At 35.9% G+C, this 19,821-nt stretch overlaps 2 protein-coding genes and 1 long non-coding RNA gene across 3 annotated transcripts; 1 reads left to right on the top strand and 2 right to left on the bottom strand.

Annotated features, from left to right (window-relative positions):
- Positions 1 to 507: 507 nt before the first annotated feature.
- LOC147866897 (auxin-repressed 12.5 kDa protein-like) lies at positions 508 to 3,025 on the bottom strand. The gene is made up of 4 exons (XM_087317416.1): positions 2,752 to 3,025; positions 1,890 to 2,114; positions 1,490 to 1,625; positions 508 to 905 (listed from the first exon to the last, which is right to left on the bottom strand). Exons 1-4 carry the CDS (start codon positions 2,873 to 2,875, stop codon positions 869 to 871), a joined length of 522 nt encoding a protein of 173 aa, XP_087173542.1. The 5' UTR covers positions 2,876 to 3,025; the 3' UTR covers positions 508 to 868.
- Positions 3,026 to 10,058: 7,033 nt separating this feature from the next.
- On the top strand, positions 10,059 to 17,773 carry LOC147866896 (uncharacterized). Its single transcript, XM_087317415.1, has 13 exons — positions 10,059 to 10,435; positions 12,264 to 12,325; positions 12,775 to 12,846; positions 14,348 to 14,426; positions 15,097 to 15,167; positions 15,317 to 15,418; positions 15,504 to 15,593; positions 15,679 to 15,753; positions 15,855 to 15,887; positions 15,973 to 16,059; positions 17,106 to 17,171; positions 17,378 to 17,545; positions 17,649 to 17,773. Exons 1-12 carry the CDS (start codon positions 10,378 to 10,380, stop codon positions 17,522 to 17,524), a joined length of 942 nt encoding a protein of 313 aa, XP_087173541.1. The 5' UTR covers positions 10,059 to 10,377; the 3' UTR covers positions 17,525 to 17,545; positions 17,649 to 17,773.
- Positions 17,575 to 17,970, bottom strand: LOC147866895 (uncharacterized). Its single transcript, XR_015529538.1, has 2 exons — positions 17,810 to 17,970; positions 17,575 to 17,779 (listed from the first exon to the last, which is right to left on the bottom strand). It is a non-coding gene; the product is annotated as an uncharacterized LOC147866895 (long non-coding RNA).
- Between the last annotated feature and the right edge of the window lie 1,851 nt (positions 17,971 to 19,821).

Raw genomic sequence — 19,821 nt, 5'->3', positions numbered from 1 at the left:
GGTCTTTTGAAGTTGGGACCTAACAAACCCAAATGTTCTAGCAAAAAGTTAAAAAAGTGCCAAAATACTCTAAACAAAGACGGATTCCCGCACAAAAACTACTAAAAAAAGAAGCTCCAGATGGAACACATACACATAAATAACCAAGAAGTGCATAATCCTCTATACAACTGAATATTATATGTGTCCATCTAATATTATGACAAAAACCATTCGCATAAATTGATGATTTGAAACGATGGATCATATACGCTGAGGTGAGGAATTTACTTGGATGACCACATCGAAATTGAAAAAAGAGAGATCATATACATTGAGAAGTATATACGTTGAGAACTTCCTTGGATGAAGGAAACATAAAGAAGCATTGAGGGAGAAAGTCTGCACAATGAATTTGAAAAGAGGGATCATATATGCACACATTGATGATTTGAAATATACATAGAACAATAGAAAGAGCATCAATAGAACTGCAGAAATCAAACTCACAACATGCCCACATTAATATTATAGCAAAAACCATTCAAATACATTGATGATTTGAAATATACATGGATCAATAGAAAAAGGCTTAACTGAGTATCTTCACAAAACCAAGTTGCTTCTATCTTACCAATATATTACATCAAAAAACACATACATCGACGATTTAAAAAGAGGGATCATATACATTGGTCAAGAAAAGAATGAGCAATCTTGAGCATTGATCCCAACAAGAAAACCCTCAATATATATAGCATCCAAAAACCCAAAAAGTAACAAGTTGCACACTTCGCGCTCTTGTCTATATACACATGTGCAAAGAAAAACGATGAAGGTGTCATGCACAACAAGTTGAGCCACCAGCATTCACCATCTTTCATATGACTTAACGCCAACTAGATTTTGTTTCTCCACTGTAAAGCCTACACAACAAAATAAAATAGAGAAGAGTTGAAAGCCAAATCAAATGAATGAAGTGAAATTGAATTTACATGACATTGAATTGTGCAATATAGAAAAGAGTATATGTACACATTGAACTATGGTTCTACGTTTGCTTCATTGGAAGCACCTTCAGAGTGTGCTCGATAAATATTGCTTCATTGGAAGCAACTCTAGACTATTCTCGATAAAAACTGGACAACTAAATTCGCTTAGAGCAACACTAGTGGTGGTGGAGGCAAAAGGGTGCCCAAATCCAACTAATATACATATCTATTGTCTTAAGATATTTATTCATCTAGTGAACCCAACCCAGCAAGGTCGGGGTTGACTTTGAACTATCTATTACATAAACCCGTGCAACATAAAATATGTATATATGCAATTAAGGATTTGCTAGCACATACCTAGTAGAAACCCCATGACTAAGTTTTAATGAATTGAAATGACCCAACTTCCCTTACTTCCAAAGAATGACCCTAATCATAAGATACTCTTCCTATCTAAAACTATACACAGCAGAAAAGGTTAACCAAGTATATTGCAAATTAACGAAGGTATGTACCAATCATAAACAGTGGGGGAGTTGGGTTGAGCTTTGTCAAATTTGTCTGACCCGATCTTCTCCATTGCCTTGTTACTTCCTGGGTTGAAAACGCTACGCCACACATTCAATCGTTCTGCACTATGTGGGGTGCTCCCTACTCCAAGCAAAAACAAGATATGTTTCATTAAGAGACGTGATAATCTCAATCACGTATACTTAATGTTGTAAAGCAACAAGATACTAGCTACATAGATTCTATATTGAACTGATGTATAAAATCACACAAATTCCATATAGAACTGATGTATAAATCACATAAACAAAACTGACGAACAGAGATATGGAATTTTTTTCTATGAAACCATTTTTGACAGACTAAATTGGACCCATTTGGGCATGGAAGGCTTAAGATGATCACCAGCTGATGAACTCCCAGGGCTTCGGGGAGTGGATGATGCAGATTCGCTCATGCCTTGTGTTTGATCTGATGGAAAAGACTCGGTTCGTAAAAGCTTCAAGTTGGGTGGCTTCTTAATGGCAGATGTGGGGTTCATGATTTGCTCTGCCATTCGACGAGCTTCTTCCTCCTCTGCGCGAAAATCACTGCTTCGCCTCCTCTCTAACATCCGCCCCAAATCATTATCTACAATTAATTACATGAACCGAACACTTCAGCGGTGAACCACATAAGCCGTTTAATGACAAATAGTCCGAGATATTACCGACACAAAGCCACAAAAATCAAGGTGACAAGAACGAGGCAGTGGCACAGAGCTAATATAGTAAATCAAGGAAAGACAAAAAGAAAATTACTATGGCAAGTTACATAGACGAAACACATTAGCCATACAAGCATTCACTTAGTACAGTTCAGTTCCATGCACTTCTGTTCGGGCCCCATATTACTCTATTATTTAAGACACGCTCAGATTAGTTAATAGTTGTCAATTACCCACAGAAGCAACCAGACATCCGTTACATATAACGATCAAACTCGTCAATTAATTCTAAACTACTTAGAAGAAATGAAATATGTAACTATCTATCAAATACACCTAACAACCAATTTGGTTCCATTAACCATTAAAATTGGTGTCACACACTATCATCCAACCAAGTCAAGGCTACTAATCACTAACTGCCTATAAAGATCATGAAATTAGTTTGCGTAATATTTATTAACCTAGTCAAAGGATGCTCATCAAATTTATTCGTTACATTTGACAAATTTCCAATGACCATAATAACCTACTATCCAACGTTGGCCACGATTTTACTACCTCCATCATGATCGCCATCCTGATGGTGGTGATGATGTCCACCAGGCCTTCGCAAGCGACCCAATCCCCGATCGGGCATCGGGCCCGCCACAACATCATCCCAAAGCTTATCAAGAAGACCCATTGGATCAACTAAAGAACAAAGATAAAAATTTCACTTTGGAGGTTTCTTCTATCCCTCGACCTAGAACTTGATGACAACTAAAAATTGAGCCCTTCTTAGATATTAAGTGATGTTATAAGAAGATTGCTGGTTACAAACAAGCCAGACACAACTTGGATTAGAAAGATGGCAAAGCCTCGGTCCTATTTATGGAAGGGAGTGGAAGATGACTAGATCCTTCTTTTTCTTCTAGACTTATCTTATCCATTTGTGGGGCCAATTTTTGGGAAAGAAAAAAAGAAGATATTTCCGTTGATTGATGTGACTTTCCAATCCTATTTCCCGGATTTTTGTGCTAACCCAGAAGGAAAAAACCAGGCGGTTTCAGTTGCCCCTTGTTTTGTATTGGAACAAAGGAACAAAGGAACTGTGAAGCCTAATTAATGAGAACACTTTGGCGAGGTTGATGTTGATGTTGTGGGCTCAAGTTGGAGTGTGGAACAACTATTTATTTCACTTTTCGTTTACAAAACACTCTCAAGGACCCTCTATCTTGTGTTATTTACAATGTGTTGCGCCAACAACTTTGAAGATGTTGGGACGTTTGTTAAAGTTTTGTAGAAATTTTCGGCTACATTTCTTTTATTTTCTATGAGTATGCATCATCTCCCCTCCCCCAATGTCCTCAATCAATCCCTTATTTTCTATAATTGCACACCATCTCCCCAATATGTCCTCATTCAATTTGGAAAGACAAAAGAGATGCTAATTGGTCAACAACATCTACTAGTAATTAAAATCTATCCTTTATCACTCTTTATTAAAGCTCATGCTACTAATCGGGTGAATCATATTATGTGTCTGTGTCTAATGATAAGGGCACTTATTACCTTATTATAATTGCAATCTCTTATTCTCGTTATATTTGTCTCTAACATGGGCTTTTGCTACAATTTTCAAGAAGAAATGGAGATATTGCTCGTGAAAAGTATTACTTCTACATGCACTTTCACATCAAGTGCATACTCCTATATTTGTTGAAATGCGATACTACTTTACTCATAGATTGGAAACCAACTTCAAATAAGGATATCTAAACTTTAGCTACTTGGGATGCTCATTTAACAATGAAATGCCATGATCCTTCTTCCAACTTATAAAACTCCTTGAACTTAAAGGGTTGTCATTTTGCTCATCTTGCTAATAAATCATTCACATAGAGATGAAGCATGTGGTCTCTTATTTTTTAAATAAACTCTAAAGTAGTCACACAAAGCTTATTATTATTTGCTTTACTATTATGCTCTTGCAATGTTATCGTGACTATGGCAAGATAAGGGCGATGACTCGGCACTCTTTGGAAATATCAAGTAACTTAAATGATTAAGTCAAGTGCAGTGAATATATTATAATCTTGTATATTTATGTTAGCATTTATTGAGTTGACAACTAATGAACTATATATGTAATGCAATACTTTAAGTATGCATGTCTTAATAAGGATGGGATAATCTTGTAAGAAATAACATATAAATTTCTAAAGAATTTTAGAACAACATTTACTATGAAGTGGATGATAAGAACACAAATATGGTTATTGATACATGGAACACCATATGGATATGGATATATGAAGAGAGATCCAAACAAAACACAACACCATTGATATACCCAAGCATCAAGAATGGACCACGTCGTTGATAATCTAACTCATCACGTGGCTTGGTGGTTGTCCCATTATTAGACAAGATTAGCAACTTGGAAATTAGTTTCTCTCATTCACTAAGGAGTTTAGAATATTCCAATTTGCAAGTAGTTTGTGTGAAGTATTGATGTTGCATAAATCATGTGAAATCTCTCATTGAATCCCTTTGTGATTGAACTGGACGATATTCATAATCTAGATTTGTAGAGACTTTACGAGCTAAAGCATTGTCCAATAAGAACGATGATATGTGTATGCCAAGAATGGAGTATAATCTCGATGGAAGAATGAATTTAAGTATTGTTAGTAAATTATGAGAAACTGAGTCATTCATCTTGTTGTAATTGATGAAGCAACAATGATATTGCTCCAATGTATGAATATCACTATAAATAATTATAAGAACTATCAAGACTTCTCGTTCAGATAACTTGATTCATGTTTGTCAATATTGGTTGATGGGTTTTGATACCTAGAGTGGTAGTAATTGTAGTCAAAAAGCTTAGAAGTATATATAATTTGCACATTAACTTGTTTGGTTATTATGTTTTTGGAATTGTGCGGAGGCGATTAGCATTTGGGGTAGAAGTCTCGTGATTGTGGCAGCTTGCGGTGTGGATGGGAAAGTTGTGTGGGGGTCCTTAGAAGGTCTAAAGTTAACAGGGGAAGGATGGGCGGAAGAGTTAAACCCACATGGTCGCGGATTTATATTGCAGGGTGGCAGCGTGTTCCAATGTGCTAGGGTGAGACCTAACACAAACTCTGATTTTTTTGAGGAGATATGGTTGATGGTGGCGTATTTATCAGTCTAGCACATTTGGATCAGCCCCTTAGGGATTATTCAATCCTTGGTAGATGGTATTAAGCAGCTTCTAAAGGAAGATATTGTCCCGACTGGAAGTGATCCTTGGTTATTCAAAACCAGACCAGCCGACGTTGTAGGTTTGTTTTTCAACAACAAAAGCTCCCAAGCAGTGAGGTGTTGCTAAATATATGGTTCAAATTGGTAATTGGGTGCATGGATGGTATGACTTGATTCAAGGGGATTCGGAAGAAGTAGAAATGGCAAGGGCAAAGGTTTTGTTGAAATGGGGTGGTTCTCCTATGATGGTCAAATCTTCGACATGGCCTAAATGGAACTACCAAGCACCCAAATGGTTGTTTCCGCCAATGGCTCTATAAAAGTAGGTGGGTTAAGGCGGTTGCAAATGAGGGGGTGGAGATTGTGTCCAGAGTCGTGGAGGGCAGGACAACGTGAGTTTTGTTGAATTTGTTGTTGTTGTATACATCAATCCTTCTAAGGAGTCCTTGTGGATCTTATTGATTGAACTTTGTTGTATTTTTTGCTAACTAATTCAAATTAGTGTTTTTTTGGGATAAATAAATAAATATAAGATTGATCAATCACTAAGTTAATACAAGTTATTACCTCTGTTCTCTGAGATAAAATATACCCCCTTCCCCGTAATGATTGAGATTGTTGTTGTTTTTTTTCGGCTTCCAACACGATGGATGTTAGAATGTATACAACCTATATATCTAGATCAATGGTCTCCTTATTGCGTATAATCTTCGTGCATGGAAGGAAACGAGTCATATTAGTGAATAAATATTATTACTATGTGAATGTCATCAAATCCATTTGAAGATGGGAGGGCACTAATGAAATTTGAGGAAATAGATTTCCATATACGCTTTCCATCACAATCAATTATAATAATCCACAAGGATGATGTCAATATACATGACAAGTGGAATATATAGTAGTCAACAAAAAATTTAAGTTGAGTCCAAAGTGTCGAGCCATTAGTGTGTACATTGTCATGGCAATAATATTGCAATTTTGTAATCAAGAAGAGCCCTTGAGAACATAACCTTTCCAAAAGAGCGTGCCATCATGCCAACAAAATTGATCATAATCATTATGATAATTCTAGCACAATTTAGAACAATATGATTTAATGTGTGACTACATATGTACTTACATTTACACAACTTGAAAATAGAAGGTTTGAACATATGTACTTTAATTGCCAACATTCGTAGCCAATTAGGACCCAAAAGTGCTTGCTTTTTGTGGTTAAATGCAGGTTGATCCCTTATAAAGTGCCATGTAGGATCATCGAGATAGAGTGTACACCCTTCCCTGTTGTATCTCATTGCGGTACTTGATTGAGAAATCAAAACATATAAAAAACCATGCCTAAGGAGCTTGACATCAACTAAAGTGTTGAGCATTCCAAAACTACATGAGGTTATTGCGATCATTGTAGAAAATGACCTAGTGGGAAAAACCCTTTAAGAGATTATGTCATTGTTCAAACAAGTTGACAATGGCTATAAGCTCTTTGTCATGGATATCATATTCGTTTTTTGCAACTTCAAATTTAGGTGAATGAAAAGTTATAGGATGCAACTTCCCATCACCTCTATTATGTGATATAATAAGTCCCAATGAAAAATTAGATGCATTTGCTTCAACGACGAAATATTTCGACCGATTACCATGAACCAAAATTAGGACTGAAGTAAATGTGTGCTTTAAGTGGTCAAACGCTTCAATTTCGCTTTGGTCCATGTAAATGATCGGTTCTTATGTGTAAGTTCTATGAAAGGCAAACCAATGTTCAAGCAATCCTTGATGATTTTGTAGTAGAAATTAGCAAATCACTAAAAATAACAAACATTATGCATTGAATATGGTGTGTGTGAGCGAGTCCATATATACCTTTCATAACGACCATATACCCGAAGTTATATCAAGACCATCTACTCCAATAACTCTACATGATTATAGTCGAAACTACATTTCTTGATATTTGGCATGGAGGACTTATTATTGTAGTAACCATCTTAGGACTTGATGAACATCCATATCATGCCCATCTTGAGTCTTTGAGTAGGTCCATATGTCATCTAGACTCTAATAATGGTGAATATGTCTAATAAGTATCATAAAATTTCATTTCCATACATTGGAAATTTGTTGGTGCATTTATGAAATTGAAGAGCATAAAGATGTATTGAATGCAAAAAGTAGCTTTCCTATGAAATGCCACGTATTTGTGCCCCATTTCTCCACTCAATCTTGATATTATGAAGTTTGCACATGCCAAATTACCAAGTATCACACGAACTATATATTGCAATGCGATGGAGCATCCACGAATGAATACTACATAGGCTAGATGATGGGCTTATTTGAGAGGATTTGTAATGTCGAGGATAATTCTGAATTCATGAAATGAGAATGGGCTCATGAATGAAAGAGAGCAAAGACAAGGACTCGATGACACCTACATGTACAAACCTTGACTCGTGTAACAAAAACTTTACTAACACAAATCGATGAAATAGAACTAGTATTAGGGAGTAACTCTACATTTTTTGGATTTTCGAACCAAATGGCTCCAATTTTGTGTTGCCTTAGGGTTGTGAAATTATTAGATTGGGTTGAGATTACTATAAATGACCATACAACTAGAAACAGGCACTTACTTGATCTATTTGTGCTTGAACCGCCACAATACAAACATAGTCTATTTTCTTGATGTTTGAGACTATGTACCATCAAACTTTTGTGACAAATTGATCGTCAACGTTTGCAAGATGGGTAAGAGAGGGTGTTAGCCACTCTCTGTTGGGCCATGGAGGTGAGCTAGCTCACTAGGTGAATTGTCGTCCTAACCTCACTCCTAAACTTGATAAAACAATGGAAAGCATGTGCAAAATGACAACACGCTCTTATTGATTAAGAGGGAAACTTAAGTACACAAAACAAAGCTTAAACACTCAAGATAGAAACTTAATGTATAATAGTAACAACCATTTTGGATTGATTCAAGTTTGGGGAGGTATGTTGGCAATTCTTTGACCCTTAAATGTCACTGCTTCCTTCCCCCCAAAAAAGCTTTTGAGTTGAGTATCACAAGATAGGAATATAGAGCGAAACACAACCACGGAATACAAGAGAATGCCCCTTTGATGACACATTACTAGTAGTTGATATTAGATCATCCACAATTGAAGTTGTTATGGGTTTTGACTTCATTGGCTATAAGAGTGAGATGAGGTTTTTTTATTCAATATCTTGAAATGTCCAAATCTTTATACCTAAAAGCCCGTAAATTGTTTGAGCTAAATGGCAACAATATTTAAAATGTGCTCAGATTGTTTGGAGAGGAATCATCACCTCCATTTTATACCTAGCATTCATATCGTCGAATAACAACCAACAAATAGATGATCAGGTAGAGAGTCCTTGCTAGATGATTATTGGTCAGTTAGATTCAATAATAGTAAAAGTTTAGCTTTCAAACTCTTTCCAAAATATTTGGGTTCATTTTCTACATTGGGGGAGGGGGGGCTGACCATGACTCATATGTATGGAATGTACGATGGTCCGACGGAGACCACAAGGTCATGCATTCAACCTCCACATTCCATTGCGACGTTTGGTAAATTAAGAGAATATATATGAATGAAGTAATGGAGAGGTGTGAAAGTTGAGATGCTAACTAGGGCTAGTAGTCTAACAATTTACCAATAGGGTAGGCGAGTTACGATAAAAAAAGACAGGGAGAGAGTGGCAAAGTGAGAGAGACTACGTGCGAGAGAGAATTAGGCTCTAACTAAAAGGTGAAAGTGAAAACAAAGCAGGCTCTAGCTCAAAGGTATTCACTTTCTCCTAGGGTGTTTCCTCGAGTTTTCTAGGTCTTCTCCTCCTTGTTACCTTGGGCCAATGTTGGTAACATCGACAAGGTTCTCAACATCCAGTGATCAATTGTTACTTTACGTACTTCATCATGAACCTAGTAGGGACATTGAATTTGGAAGAGGCAGTCATTGGTCACCTACAAGGGAGTGGTTGCAAACACATACTCGATGTGCAATTTGCCACTCCCACTCGTTGATAATGGTGGCTTCACGTCGATGAATGTCACACTTCTTTGAAACATTATTGTGAGCACTTACTATCATCGATATTAGTTGATAAGTGTTGTACTTTCAATGGGTAGAGGGTTACATGCCATCGGTTGGAGTTGGGCACAATCCCACATATGCCAGATGTAACGATACTAGACGTTAGGTTGTGGCTATGCCAGATGTAATGATATCAGACGTTAGGTTGTGGCTATGTTAGTGTGTTTAGATAGTAGACCACGTGCATGTAGGTAGGTGGTTTCACACAGAGGCCCACCTACAAGATTTGTTTCTCTTACAAAAGAGTGCTGTGGTTGAGACATGTGGAGGGTGGTCCATTTAAATCACGATGGTAAGCTCTCAATCTGCTTAAGATTTTACCTTGTCAAGAACGGACACCCATCAAGAGGTTATTCACTAGAGTACAATGTCTAGTAATGAAAATGGATCGTGTATTTTTATTTGGAAGAATGGATGGTCCCCCCGGCCCCTCCCCAAATGGACTGACTTTACGTTAATTTGGGTGTGGGGGTTGTAACTTGTAATACATAATATATTTCGAAAGTATAAAGAAAAGCAAGGAAGAAACATATACACGTCTAAACTTTCGAAGGCAACAAGGTCGTCTCCTGCGTGTGTGGATTAGGGTTTGTCTGATCGCCACAAGCAATCCAAAGAATCACAAGGAAGAAACAGCGAAGAAGAAAGAGACAGAGACAGAAACAGAAACAGATAAATAGAAAACGAAATAGCAGAATAAAGAAAGAAAAAAGAAACTAGACGGAGACAAAAAGAAGAAGGAGAAGGAAGAAGCAGAATCAGAAGGAGAAGAAAGAAGAAGAGAATAATAAAGAGATAAAAACCAGAAGGAAATATTACTCCTCTCCATTTGACTATGGCAACTCAGACAGGAATCGCGACTTCGAAAGTCATCATTCTTGTAGTTGGTGCTGGTAATTATTGCGAAATTTCCTTTGTCTCTGCTGATTCTGTTCTATGTTTGATATTTCCTCATCTTTTAATCCTTCACAATTGTGCATATTTGCACTCTCAACCGTTCTATTATCGCTTGGTCCTTGCATATTCTGCATATGTTTTGAAGATTTAACCTTTTTTCATTGTTCGATCATTGAGATGCATATCTACACTCATTCTATTGCAGAATTCAGTATATTCTCAATTGATCCATGCATATTCTATGATTTGTTTTTCTTGCATATTTTTTCTCATTCTGTCATGCATTCAATCTTCTTTTGCATCAGCCAATCCTTCAAAATTCTGCGTCTTTTGTTTCTGTCCAACTTCGATCCATGCAAATCTGTATTGTGTTGAAAATTTAGCCTAGTCATTGTCTGATCCTTGCAAATTTGTAGTTCAATTTAGTTTTTTCTAGGTGAGGGTTGTTTTTGCATATATTTGCTCATTCTGGTGTAGATTCGACCTTCTTCTTGGCATCTAATGTTTGCAAGTCCTGTGCTTCTTTGTATAAGGTCATTGCTCTTTCTTTTGAAGATTGAACCATTCTTATTGTTTGAGTTTCCACAAACTTCTTATGATTGATTTTCAAAACTCTTTCTATGTTGTGTAGTTGTTTCATTAAGTGAAACGTGGTACTCAGCATATATATTTTTCATTCTGCTGCAAACTCAAAACACTTGATTGTTAAATTGTGAAATTCTACATTTTGAGTAGCTTTTTGTTTAGGTGAGAGGAGATTCTGTGCATATTATTTTTCCTTCTGTTGTAGCTCCAACCTTTCACATCATTTGATGGTTCTTCAAATACGACGTGCTTTGCTGTGTAACTTGCTCATATTCAGTTGCAATTCTGCTGCAAACGTCAATTTTTATAGATTTGTGCATCTTTGGTTAGGAATTGCATAATTTCATCTAGTGTAGATCAATGTATATCTTTGACAACTGTTGTGAATGTCAAAATCTTGTAGATCATTATATATATATATATATATTCGCTAATCTGTTGCAATTGCCAAAGATAATTTTATTAAGGCGATGAAGTCTAACTTGAACCAAGATGTTAACAAAAATACATTTCTAGATTTTTATATCAAGATGGTGAAAAGTGTAATTCTTTCTCGTTGATCCCAATTACCTTTGTTAATTGGCTGCAAATTGCATTTTCTTTTGGAAAGCAAGCCTCATATCTTTACTTATAATTGCAATTTCTCTAGGTTATTATGTTTCGATGATAAAGTTTCACATGCATCAATGTGGAAGAAAACTGAAATGCGTCCTGCAGTTTCCTACCCCAAGATGATTAAAAATGTCATTTAAAATAAGAAAACTGAAACACATCCTGTAGATCCCTATGTGAAGATGATGAAAAATTTCACTTTTGGTCAATGTGGAAGCAAACTGAAATACATCCTGAATATAATATTCTCAGCATCATGCAATTACTCTCTATTAGACATATTTTTTCTGTTTGCAGATGAAATATCATTGCTCATCTGCTGCAATTTGTGTAGATTGTTATGTTAAGTGATAAACTTCTTTGGATCACTATTGAAAACTGAAACACTGTGTGGGATGCCTTCCAGGCTCTGTAATGTGTTGGATGTCTGTTCTATTAGGCTTATCTAGACTACTATTTCAATTTCACTTTATTGAGATTGTTTAGATAATGTCCTACTCATTATTCTATGTCCTTTTTATTTAAGAAAGGACTTTTGTAGGATATACCTGAAATATTCACTTTTGGATCATTCTGGGAACTGTCAATGTTTTCTGAAGTGGTATTTTAAGTACTTCAATATTGCAGGTGTGACAGGACATATGGTCTTGGGAAAAGCTACCTTATCAGATGCTATTGCAAATATACAGGTGCATTTTGAAGCTTTTCATTGTCATCGAAACCTCTTCATGAAATAGTAATGAAATAAAAGAAGTCCTGGATACCACTGTGAAGCATGTACGGGTTAATAATTTTTATGAGAGATATACTGGCTTGAAGGCTACTCCAAGTTATGATTCAGAGAATAATTATAAATTGCATCCATAACTGGTCACATAAGTTCAAAACTATAAACTGATTAAGCAGTTCCCTAAGATTGGAGTCAATTTGACCTCTTTGTTGCTTGAATTTCAATGGCTCCTGAATCTTGATTTTGCTGAAGGAAAGGGAATCAGTAAATTGGATGCATTTTACCATTATAATAGTTTTTTTATGTCTGTTGTATAGAATGAATGGTATGCATCTGTATAATATAACATGCATGTTGATGGTATAATAATTTATATGAATCTTACCATCAACATCATGCTTTTAACAGGAAATATTATTCAAAGGACAGAAAGGTGATACTGGAGGTCAGAATTCTGAGAATGCTGCTATTCAGGCTCAGGTATGGGTGTTTTGTGTGTTGATTTCGCTCTGATGTGGAGGGAGAATTGTGACTGTAAAACCTAAAAGATAGATCTTTAATTTTGGACGTTATTTCAAAATTTTCAGCACCATGCATTTAAAATGCATAGGGGACTTATCTTAATTATGAAATAAACAAATAATGAGGTGACATGATTAACTCAGTGTGGTCAACAGTGTACTGTATACCACTTAGTTAACCCCCTAAAATTATCCGTGGTGCATACAGCAGATATACAAAGATTTTTAACATAATTTGCATTCATATTCATATTTGATTTATCTTAAGAAAATCATAGGACTGACAAACATTGTCAAGCTGTGGTAAAAGGTTTTGGAGAGAGTCAAGGTAAAATACCAGGTTGCAAAGTTAGCCACAGTAATACAAATGAAATCATTATAGTAGTTGGTTACATTTAAGCAGCATATCGGCTCTGCATATCATTGTTACATGCTAGTATAGGAGGATTTGTAACAGCGGAATCAGGTTCTAGAAATAATGTTTTCTTGTTGAACTAATGTCAGAGTAGCCAGACTACAATTTATGAATTTTCTTGAGGTGTCCATGTGAAGTCTCCACTATACCATGTACTATGATTAATTTACGGAAGTCATGAATATAAATAGGTCTTCACTCTCATTGTGAACATGAAACGGGACATATTTATCAGTTTCCACAAAGTATTGCATTAAGTTTAGTGTTAAAGGCTTTCAAAGTCTTTAGGCAAAGCCAAAGATGGTATGAAAGTCCTAAATCGTCCTTATTATAGATTGATGGCTAGATCTGAAGACACAAGTGTTTCATAAATTTTCGTTTTACCCCTTGAAACTTCATAATTTGTACAAGACACTATCTGATGGCCATGGGAATAGTCTGTATTGGACAACCAGATGAGACCAATGGTTGTAGAAATTTGCAAGCAATCCATAATATCAAGTATTATGTCAATATTAAGAATCAGAATATGTAACAGTTAATGTAGATGTATTCTGTATAACATCATCATTGTAATGGACATAATCAATAATAGCATGGTACGTTTATATTTCAAATAGCTCATTTATGAATGCATAGTCATTATTGAAGCCTAGTTCAGATACAAATGTTGCCTCCTGGTAATGACACGATTGTCTAAGAATGATGTGGCCATGCCTCACGAGAAAGCTCACGACAAATTCTGTTTCTATATGTTTATTGAAGGGTAAGCTTGTAGTTAAAAATGATTGTTTGGGGATGATAGTTGTTCACAATTGATTTTCTATAATTTTCTTCTAGTTCTAATTCAATGGCATGATCCTTCAATATCTAGATCAGTTTGAATGTTATTTGCACTCTACTCACTGGTCAAATGGATTGTATAATAAAAATGAGTTGCTGCTCATACTTACTAATTGACATATTCATAGTAAAGTTCATCTTATGAATTTGTTTATACCTTGCTTAAAAACAATTCAACAATGTTTTTGTTTTTAAATTATAGATTGTGCGCTTAGCTCAAGAAGTTCGACAATTATATGGTGGAAGGCAAATCACAGTTGTGAATGCATCAGACCAAAACAGTATGGTAACTAACTTGTCTACCAAAATAATGTTTTATGTAGAGCTGCGGTGAGAGGAGAGAATGATATTAATACCTTTCAGAATGCCAGAATGGCTATGAGGTTAAAATGTTACATTCCGAACTTCAATTGACTGAATTCTGGTATGGGCCCATCCTCTATTGTGAATACTCTATTGGCCCATACCAAATGGCCCATCCTCTATTGTCTTGTAGCCATCTCTGGTACCCTGCCTGCCCTGATCTCTACTGTGTCAAAAATCAGAATACTCTGATTTGATCAGTGATGAGTTTCATGATGTGAATCATGTAAAAGAGTAAACTTCTAATCCTAAAATCAATCCCAAAGGATGGTTTTTAGTGTGGTGGAGGTTGCCATTATGCTGGAATCTCTTTGGTATCATTTGCATGCGGTTCTGTAGTGGGTCTCATAAATAGAATAGTCTACTATCTTGTGAGCTCACGCAGAACTGATCACTTTGCCATCAGTGATCTGAGTTAATACCTTTATTAGTAGAATTGATGCCCTTCACCATGTGTGGTCGAATACCTTTATGAATAGAGGAAACATCAATATTGTAATGAATGACTTGAATTGGAGTATTTTTATATCATGATATTTAAGCGAAATTGTGTAATTCCACACTGAGTTTAACATGTTGAGCTTGCAGACAATCTTGTATCCTACATTGTTCCACTAGCTGTCCTAAGTGCAGCTGGATATGGCTATATGTGGTGGAAGGTAACCTAAAATGAGTCAATTCATTGCCAGTGAAAATTATTTTATAAACTTATATGATATTCCTTTAGATAGAAGATCACTATGTGCTTTATGTGTAGTATCCTGTTTGATTGATGAGAGTGCTTACTATTTTAACGTATCTATTTTAGGGTTGGTCCTTTTCTGACATCATGTATGTAACCAAGAAGAGTATGGCCAATGCAGTATCTAATTTCAACAAACAGCTAGATCAAGTGTCTACAGCACTTGCTGTAAGTTTTGGGCGCTTGATTTGAATCATTTTGCTCCTTGAATGATGGTTATTGCAAAGCTTATTTTTCAGGCATTACTCTGCAGGCTGCAAAAAAGCATCTATCTCAACGTATGGAAAAGCTCAATGAAAAAATGGACGAACAGAAAGAAATAACTGGTGCTATAAGATTGGAAGTACGGTGCATTAACATGTTTTGTCAAGAATCCTTAATTTTTTTATTTGTTTAAGACAATCATTTCATCTGGTGCACTATTAAAGGTTGGGGAAGTTCGTGAGGATTTGGCTCAAATGGGACTAGATATAAATTTTGTTCAACGCCTTGTTGAGGGTCTGGTCTGTATCTTATCTTTATATTTTTGTTTAATATTCCAAATGATTCTTTAAATTGAATTCAAATTAAATTTGGACATGTGTTATGACTGGAATTGATACAGGGATCCAAGATTGACAAAATCGAAGGAAAGCAAGTAAGTTTCAGGCTGTTTTTCTTCTTTTGTTTGACAGAAATTAGATGGCTTTATAATTTGGCTAATGCTGATGTCCCTTTTGCAGGATCTTACTAATGCTGGGGTTGTATATTTGTGCCATTTTGTCCAAGGTCTAGCTGGGGCGGGCTCACAAAAGCCAGAGCTTCTACAGGTAAACATTACTTCTAAATCCAACCTTTTGATATCCAATTATTTAGCATTCAATCAGAAACATGCCCAGGTAAAAGGATTCAAATGATTAGTTCTTGATTCTTGGATGCTTGGTAGTTGATTGCTTAATGAATATTTTCTTTCAATGAGATCCACCACAGAAATGGCTTCCTTGAAAAATAATACATTGATGGAAACCTAGCATTGAGGCTGACTGGACTTGAAGACTTTTTGAATCTGGACTGTAAGATGCAGATAAGATAGGTTTAGGGTTTAAGGTGATCTATCAACCCAAACAAAATTCTTTAAGCACACAATGATGCATAATGCTATGCTCTTGCTAGTTACTTTTCCAAAATCGGATAGATCAAGAATTATTTTAACTCTTCTCTTTTCAAGGATTGATGATATGCACTAGCTCATCATTTTGATGTTCTGGGCATACTGATGTGCCAGCACTTCGAAAGAGTCATTTTTGCATTGACATATTTGCAGAGTGATGTTTGTGGGTTGAGGCATAATGCTATGCTCTTATTAGTCACTGTTCCAAAATCGGATAGATTGAAAATTGTTGGCCCTCATGCTTCTGAATGAGTAAAACGTGGATGTTAAGTCTTCTCTTTTCAAGGATTGATGATATGCACTAGCTCATCGCGTTGATGTTCTGGGCATACTGATGTTCCAGCACTTCAAAGGAGTCATTTACATTGACATATTTGCAGAGATGTTTGTGGGTTATGTGTATCTATTACTGTTTTTCATCAATTTTCTTTCTTGCACTCATTGTTCTGCAATACCTGAGAAACCGTGGATAAGATGGGAATCCAAGTGGTTCAACTTGTAAGTTTGGCAAGATATGATAGATTGAAAGATTAGAAGCTGCACCCACACCTCAGAAACGGCAGAAAGAGTGAATATATTTTGAAGAAAATAATTGCATCATTCATGTCCCCGCCAGTTTCACATACATTGTTATGGATCAATTGAATTAGTTAGTTGTCATAAATTTTATTTGGAGGAATTCTCTTGAATCCATTTTCGATGCAGTCATTTTCAGGGAAAGCGAGGTTGGAACGATCGCCTGCATCTGCAATTGGACTTGGTGGTCTAAAGGTATAAGAAAGCCAGTATCTATTTAATTACATAATGCACAAGAAAATCTGTCATTGTCTTGGTATAAATAGTGGATATAAAATGGAGTTTGACATGTGTGCAGCCTGTTATAGAAAGTGAAACATTCTCATATTGGTTATTGCTTTATTTGAATAATGTTCTAGATTGCAGTTAAGAGCCATTGATGTGAGATCATTCTAATGCAGGAGTTGCAGTATTTTAAAGAAGCCTTGCAATCCAATAAGACTTCTACTGAACGGATTGATGTCGAGGCTATATCCAAGACAACAGAAAGCACACCAGAAATCTTAAATCCATCTGGTCCTCTGCATAGGACAATGAAAGTTTGCTGATTCAAATAATGTTTATGTTTGGTAAGGTTCCCTCGTTTTTTGAAGAGAAGTTCTTGCCGCCCAAATTAACTTCTGTTTTTTGAATTACATGATTATTTGTGCTCAATACAATTTCTTCTTCCAGATGAGGGCCTTCTCACAGGTGGATTAAAGGGAGGGCCCTCTTTTAATTATTATTATTACAAGACCATTACCGAACTTCTATAATGGTCATTATATTTTTTTCTGTGCAAATGAATGTAACAGTGACTGGATCTTACTTTGGCTGTGAACACAATCTGTCACAGAAATTATGAGTGTAAAATATGCGCGAGGGGATTCATGATAGGGTGATTTTTATGAATGAGCATCTTCAATTCTTGGAGTAGCTTTACACACTTCTTTGTTATTTGGTTGAATTGACAACCTAAATGTTTACACATCCAAATATCAGGATATTCTGATTCCAAATAATGTATATGTATAATTTGTGATATATATGTCAAGGAGAATCTGATTTGTTGTATGTTGTGTATTGTTTTTTTTTCCAAAAAATAGTGTATTGTTTTTTTTTTCCAAAAAATAGTGTATTGTTTTATGCCACCTTGTGCTGTACATGGCATGATCATTGATTTAACAGATGGAAGATTCAAAATGATAAGAGACAAATATTAAGCCTGTGACAGACAATATTGTGTCAAACTTCTCCCAATGTCTCTTCTCAAGGATTCCTATGTATATCTAAGAGGCATCAGTGACTGCTTCTCTATCTGTGCTAGAATGACAGATCCAACAGGCACATGTCACGTATAAGAGTCCCATACAAAGGCATGGTTTTTCAATATCATGGTCATCCTTGCTCCCATATGGGCTCCACACATCCCCATGTACATGTGGGCAATAATAGCGTACAGTAGTTATGTATGATATCGAGAAGCATCTGTATTGAATTGCCAACACCAGCCATGATGACAGAAGCAATATTTCAAATTGTGGTATCAATTTTTTTTTTCTTTTTTTTTGGCATTCTATATATAGATACTGTAGTAAAATGATCATCTGTAGGCGTCAATCCACATATGGTAGGTTAAGGTATATAATCCTTTGGCACGTTTAAAGTACATGATAGCTGTATTGGCTGCAGTCAATGTGTAAGAGCATGTAATGCATGTACTGGAGATGATACCCTGGGTCGACCTGAAGAACTTGCTGCCCAATAATGTACACATTTTCCAAATTGAAGCCTAAGGAACCAAATATTGCTGCCTGCGTTTCAAAAGCATAGTGAATTAACCATTACTAATGCATGCACAAGGAAATCTGATTTTAAAGCTTCAAAAGTACCAAGGAATATGACACTTCTCAAAAATCATTTAATCACATTCGGAGAATGATCATGGAACTTATATTTAATTGTTTGTATAAAAGACTGAATTCACCCATATTTTGTAGTCACCCTTGTTAGTACAGTAGACATTAATGCCTTCCTTTCTCGTAGTACTGTAGATGTTAACATCACATGTTGTACGACGTTGGTAACCAGATGTTCTGCTTCATCTACTCCGTGTGATTTTCTTAATAATGCTCATTCAATACACTGTACAGAATGGAAAAAACTTCTATGAGCCTTTTGCAATCCAGTAAAATCTTTTCGTGACAAATTAATTTCATGTTATGTTACTCGTCAGAACAGTTGTTGGGTAATAATGAAGCCAGAGCCATGGCTATGAGTGCTACAGACAGTTTAAACTTTAGGAGTCTCATCTGCCATATCAACAAACTTCTAAGATTGTTCCTTTTCTGACCAATCCACTTGGTTGGATTCAAAGTTGGTGTTAGAGACTATAAATTGACCTATGACACTCCCGATTATGTTACCAAAGACCTATTACACTCCCGATTATATTACCAAAGAGAACGATATTTTGGCAGATTATCCAAATGACCACACAAAGAGGCTGGAGCTATAACAATTCCACTTTAGCCATACTTGGCATACCACATAAATTTTAGGTTAAACAAGAATATATAGATAGATAAGGTATATGGAGACCATATTGCTCTAAATAAACACATAGGAATTACAATTTTAGGGTAAACAACAATGGCAGTTATATGGACTCCATACAGTTCTAAATAAACCCACATGGGGTTTAAAAATTCTTAGGTTATACAACAATGGAAACTGCCACTATGAAGTAGCCAAGTCAATCCAAGCATCTTTTTTTTCATGGGCTAGAGGAAATTAATTTTCAGGATCGTCTGACAAGATCCACTTTCAGGATCCACTCAGATTCTTTACTGTGACCCCCTTTGCA

Source organism: Azolla caroliniana, unplaced genomic scaffold, assembly GCF_043228905.1.
Source record: "Azolla caroliniana isolate FFs.n. ecotype wild unplaced genomic scaffold, voAzoCaro1.0.p SCAF_3, whole genome shotgun sequence".
NCBI classification, from domain to species: Eukaryota; Viridiplantae; Streptophyta; class Polypodiopsida; order Salviniales; family Salviniaceae; genus Azolla; species Azolla caroliniana.
This window is presented reverse-complemented; position numbering and strand designations above follow the sequence as displayed.

Bases quoted from the DNA above. Each gene is read 5' to 3' on its own strand.
- LOC147866896 (XM_087317415.1), top strand. From the start codon at position 10,378: ATGGCAACTCAGACAGGAATCGCGACTTCGAAAGTCATCATTCTTGTA. The intron at 12,326-12,774 runs GTGCATTTTGAA...TGCTTTTAACAG, and splicing joins ATGCTATTGCAAATATACAG to GAAATATTATTCAAAGGACA. The intron at 15,419-15,503 runs GTAAGTTTTGGG...ATTACTCTGCAG, and splicing joins AAGTGTCTACAGCACTTGCT to GCTGCAAAAAAGCATCTATC.
- LOC147866897 (XM_087317416.1), bottom strand. From the start codon at position 2,875: ATGGGTCTTCTTGATAAGCTTTGGGATGATGTTGTGGCGGGCCCGATG. The intron at 2,115-2,751 runs GTAGTAAAATCG...AATTAATTGTAG, and splicing joins GGATGGCGATCATGATGGAG to ATAATGATTTGGGGCGGATG. The intron at 1,626-1,889 runs GTGATCATCTTA...TGCTTGGAGTAG, and splicing joins CCCTGGGAGTTCATCAGCTG to GGAGCACCCCACATAGTGCA.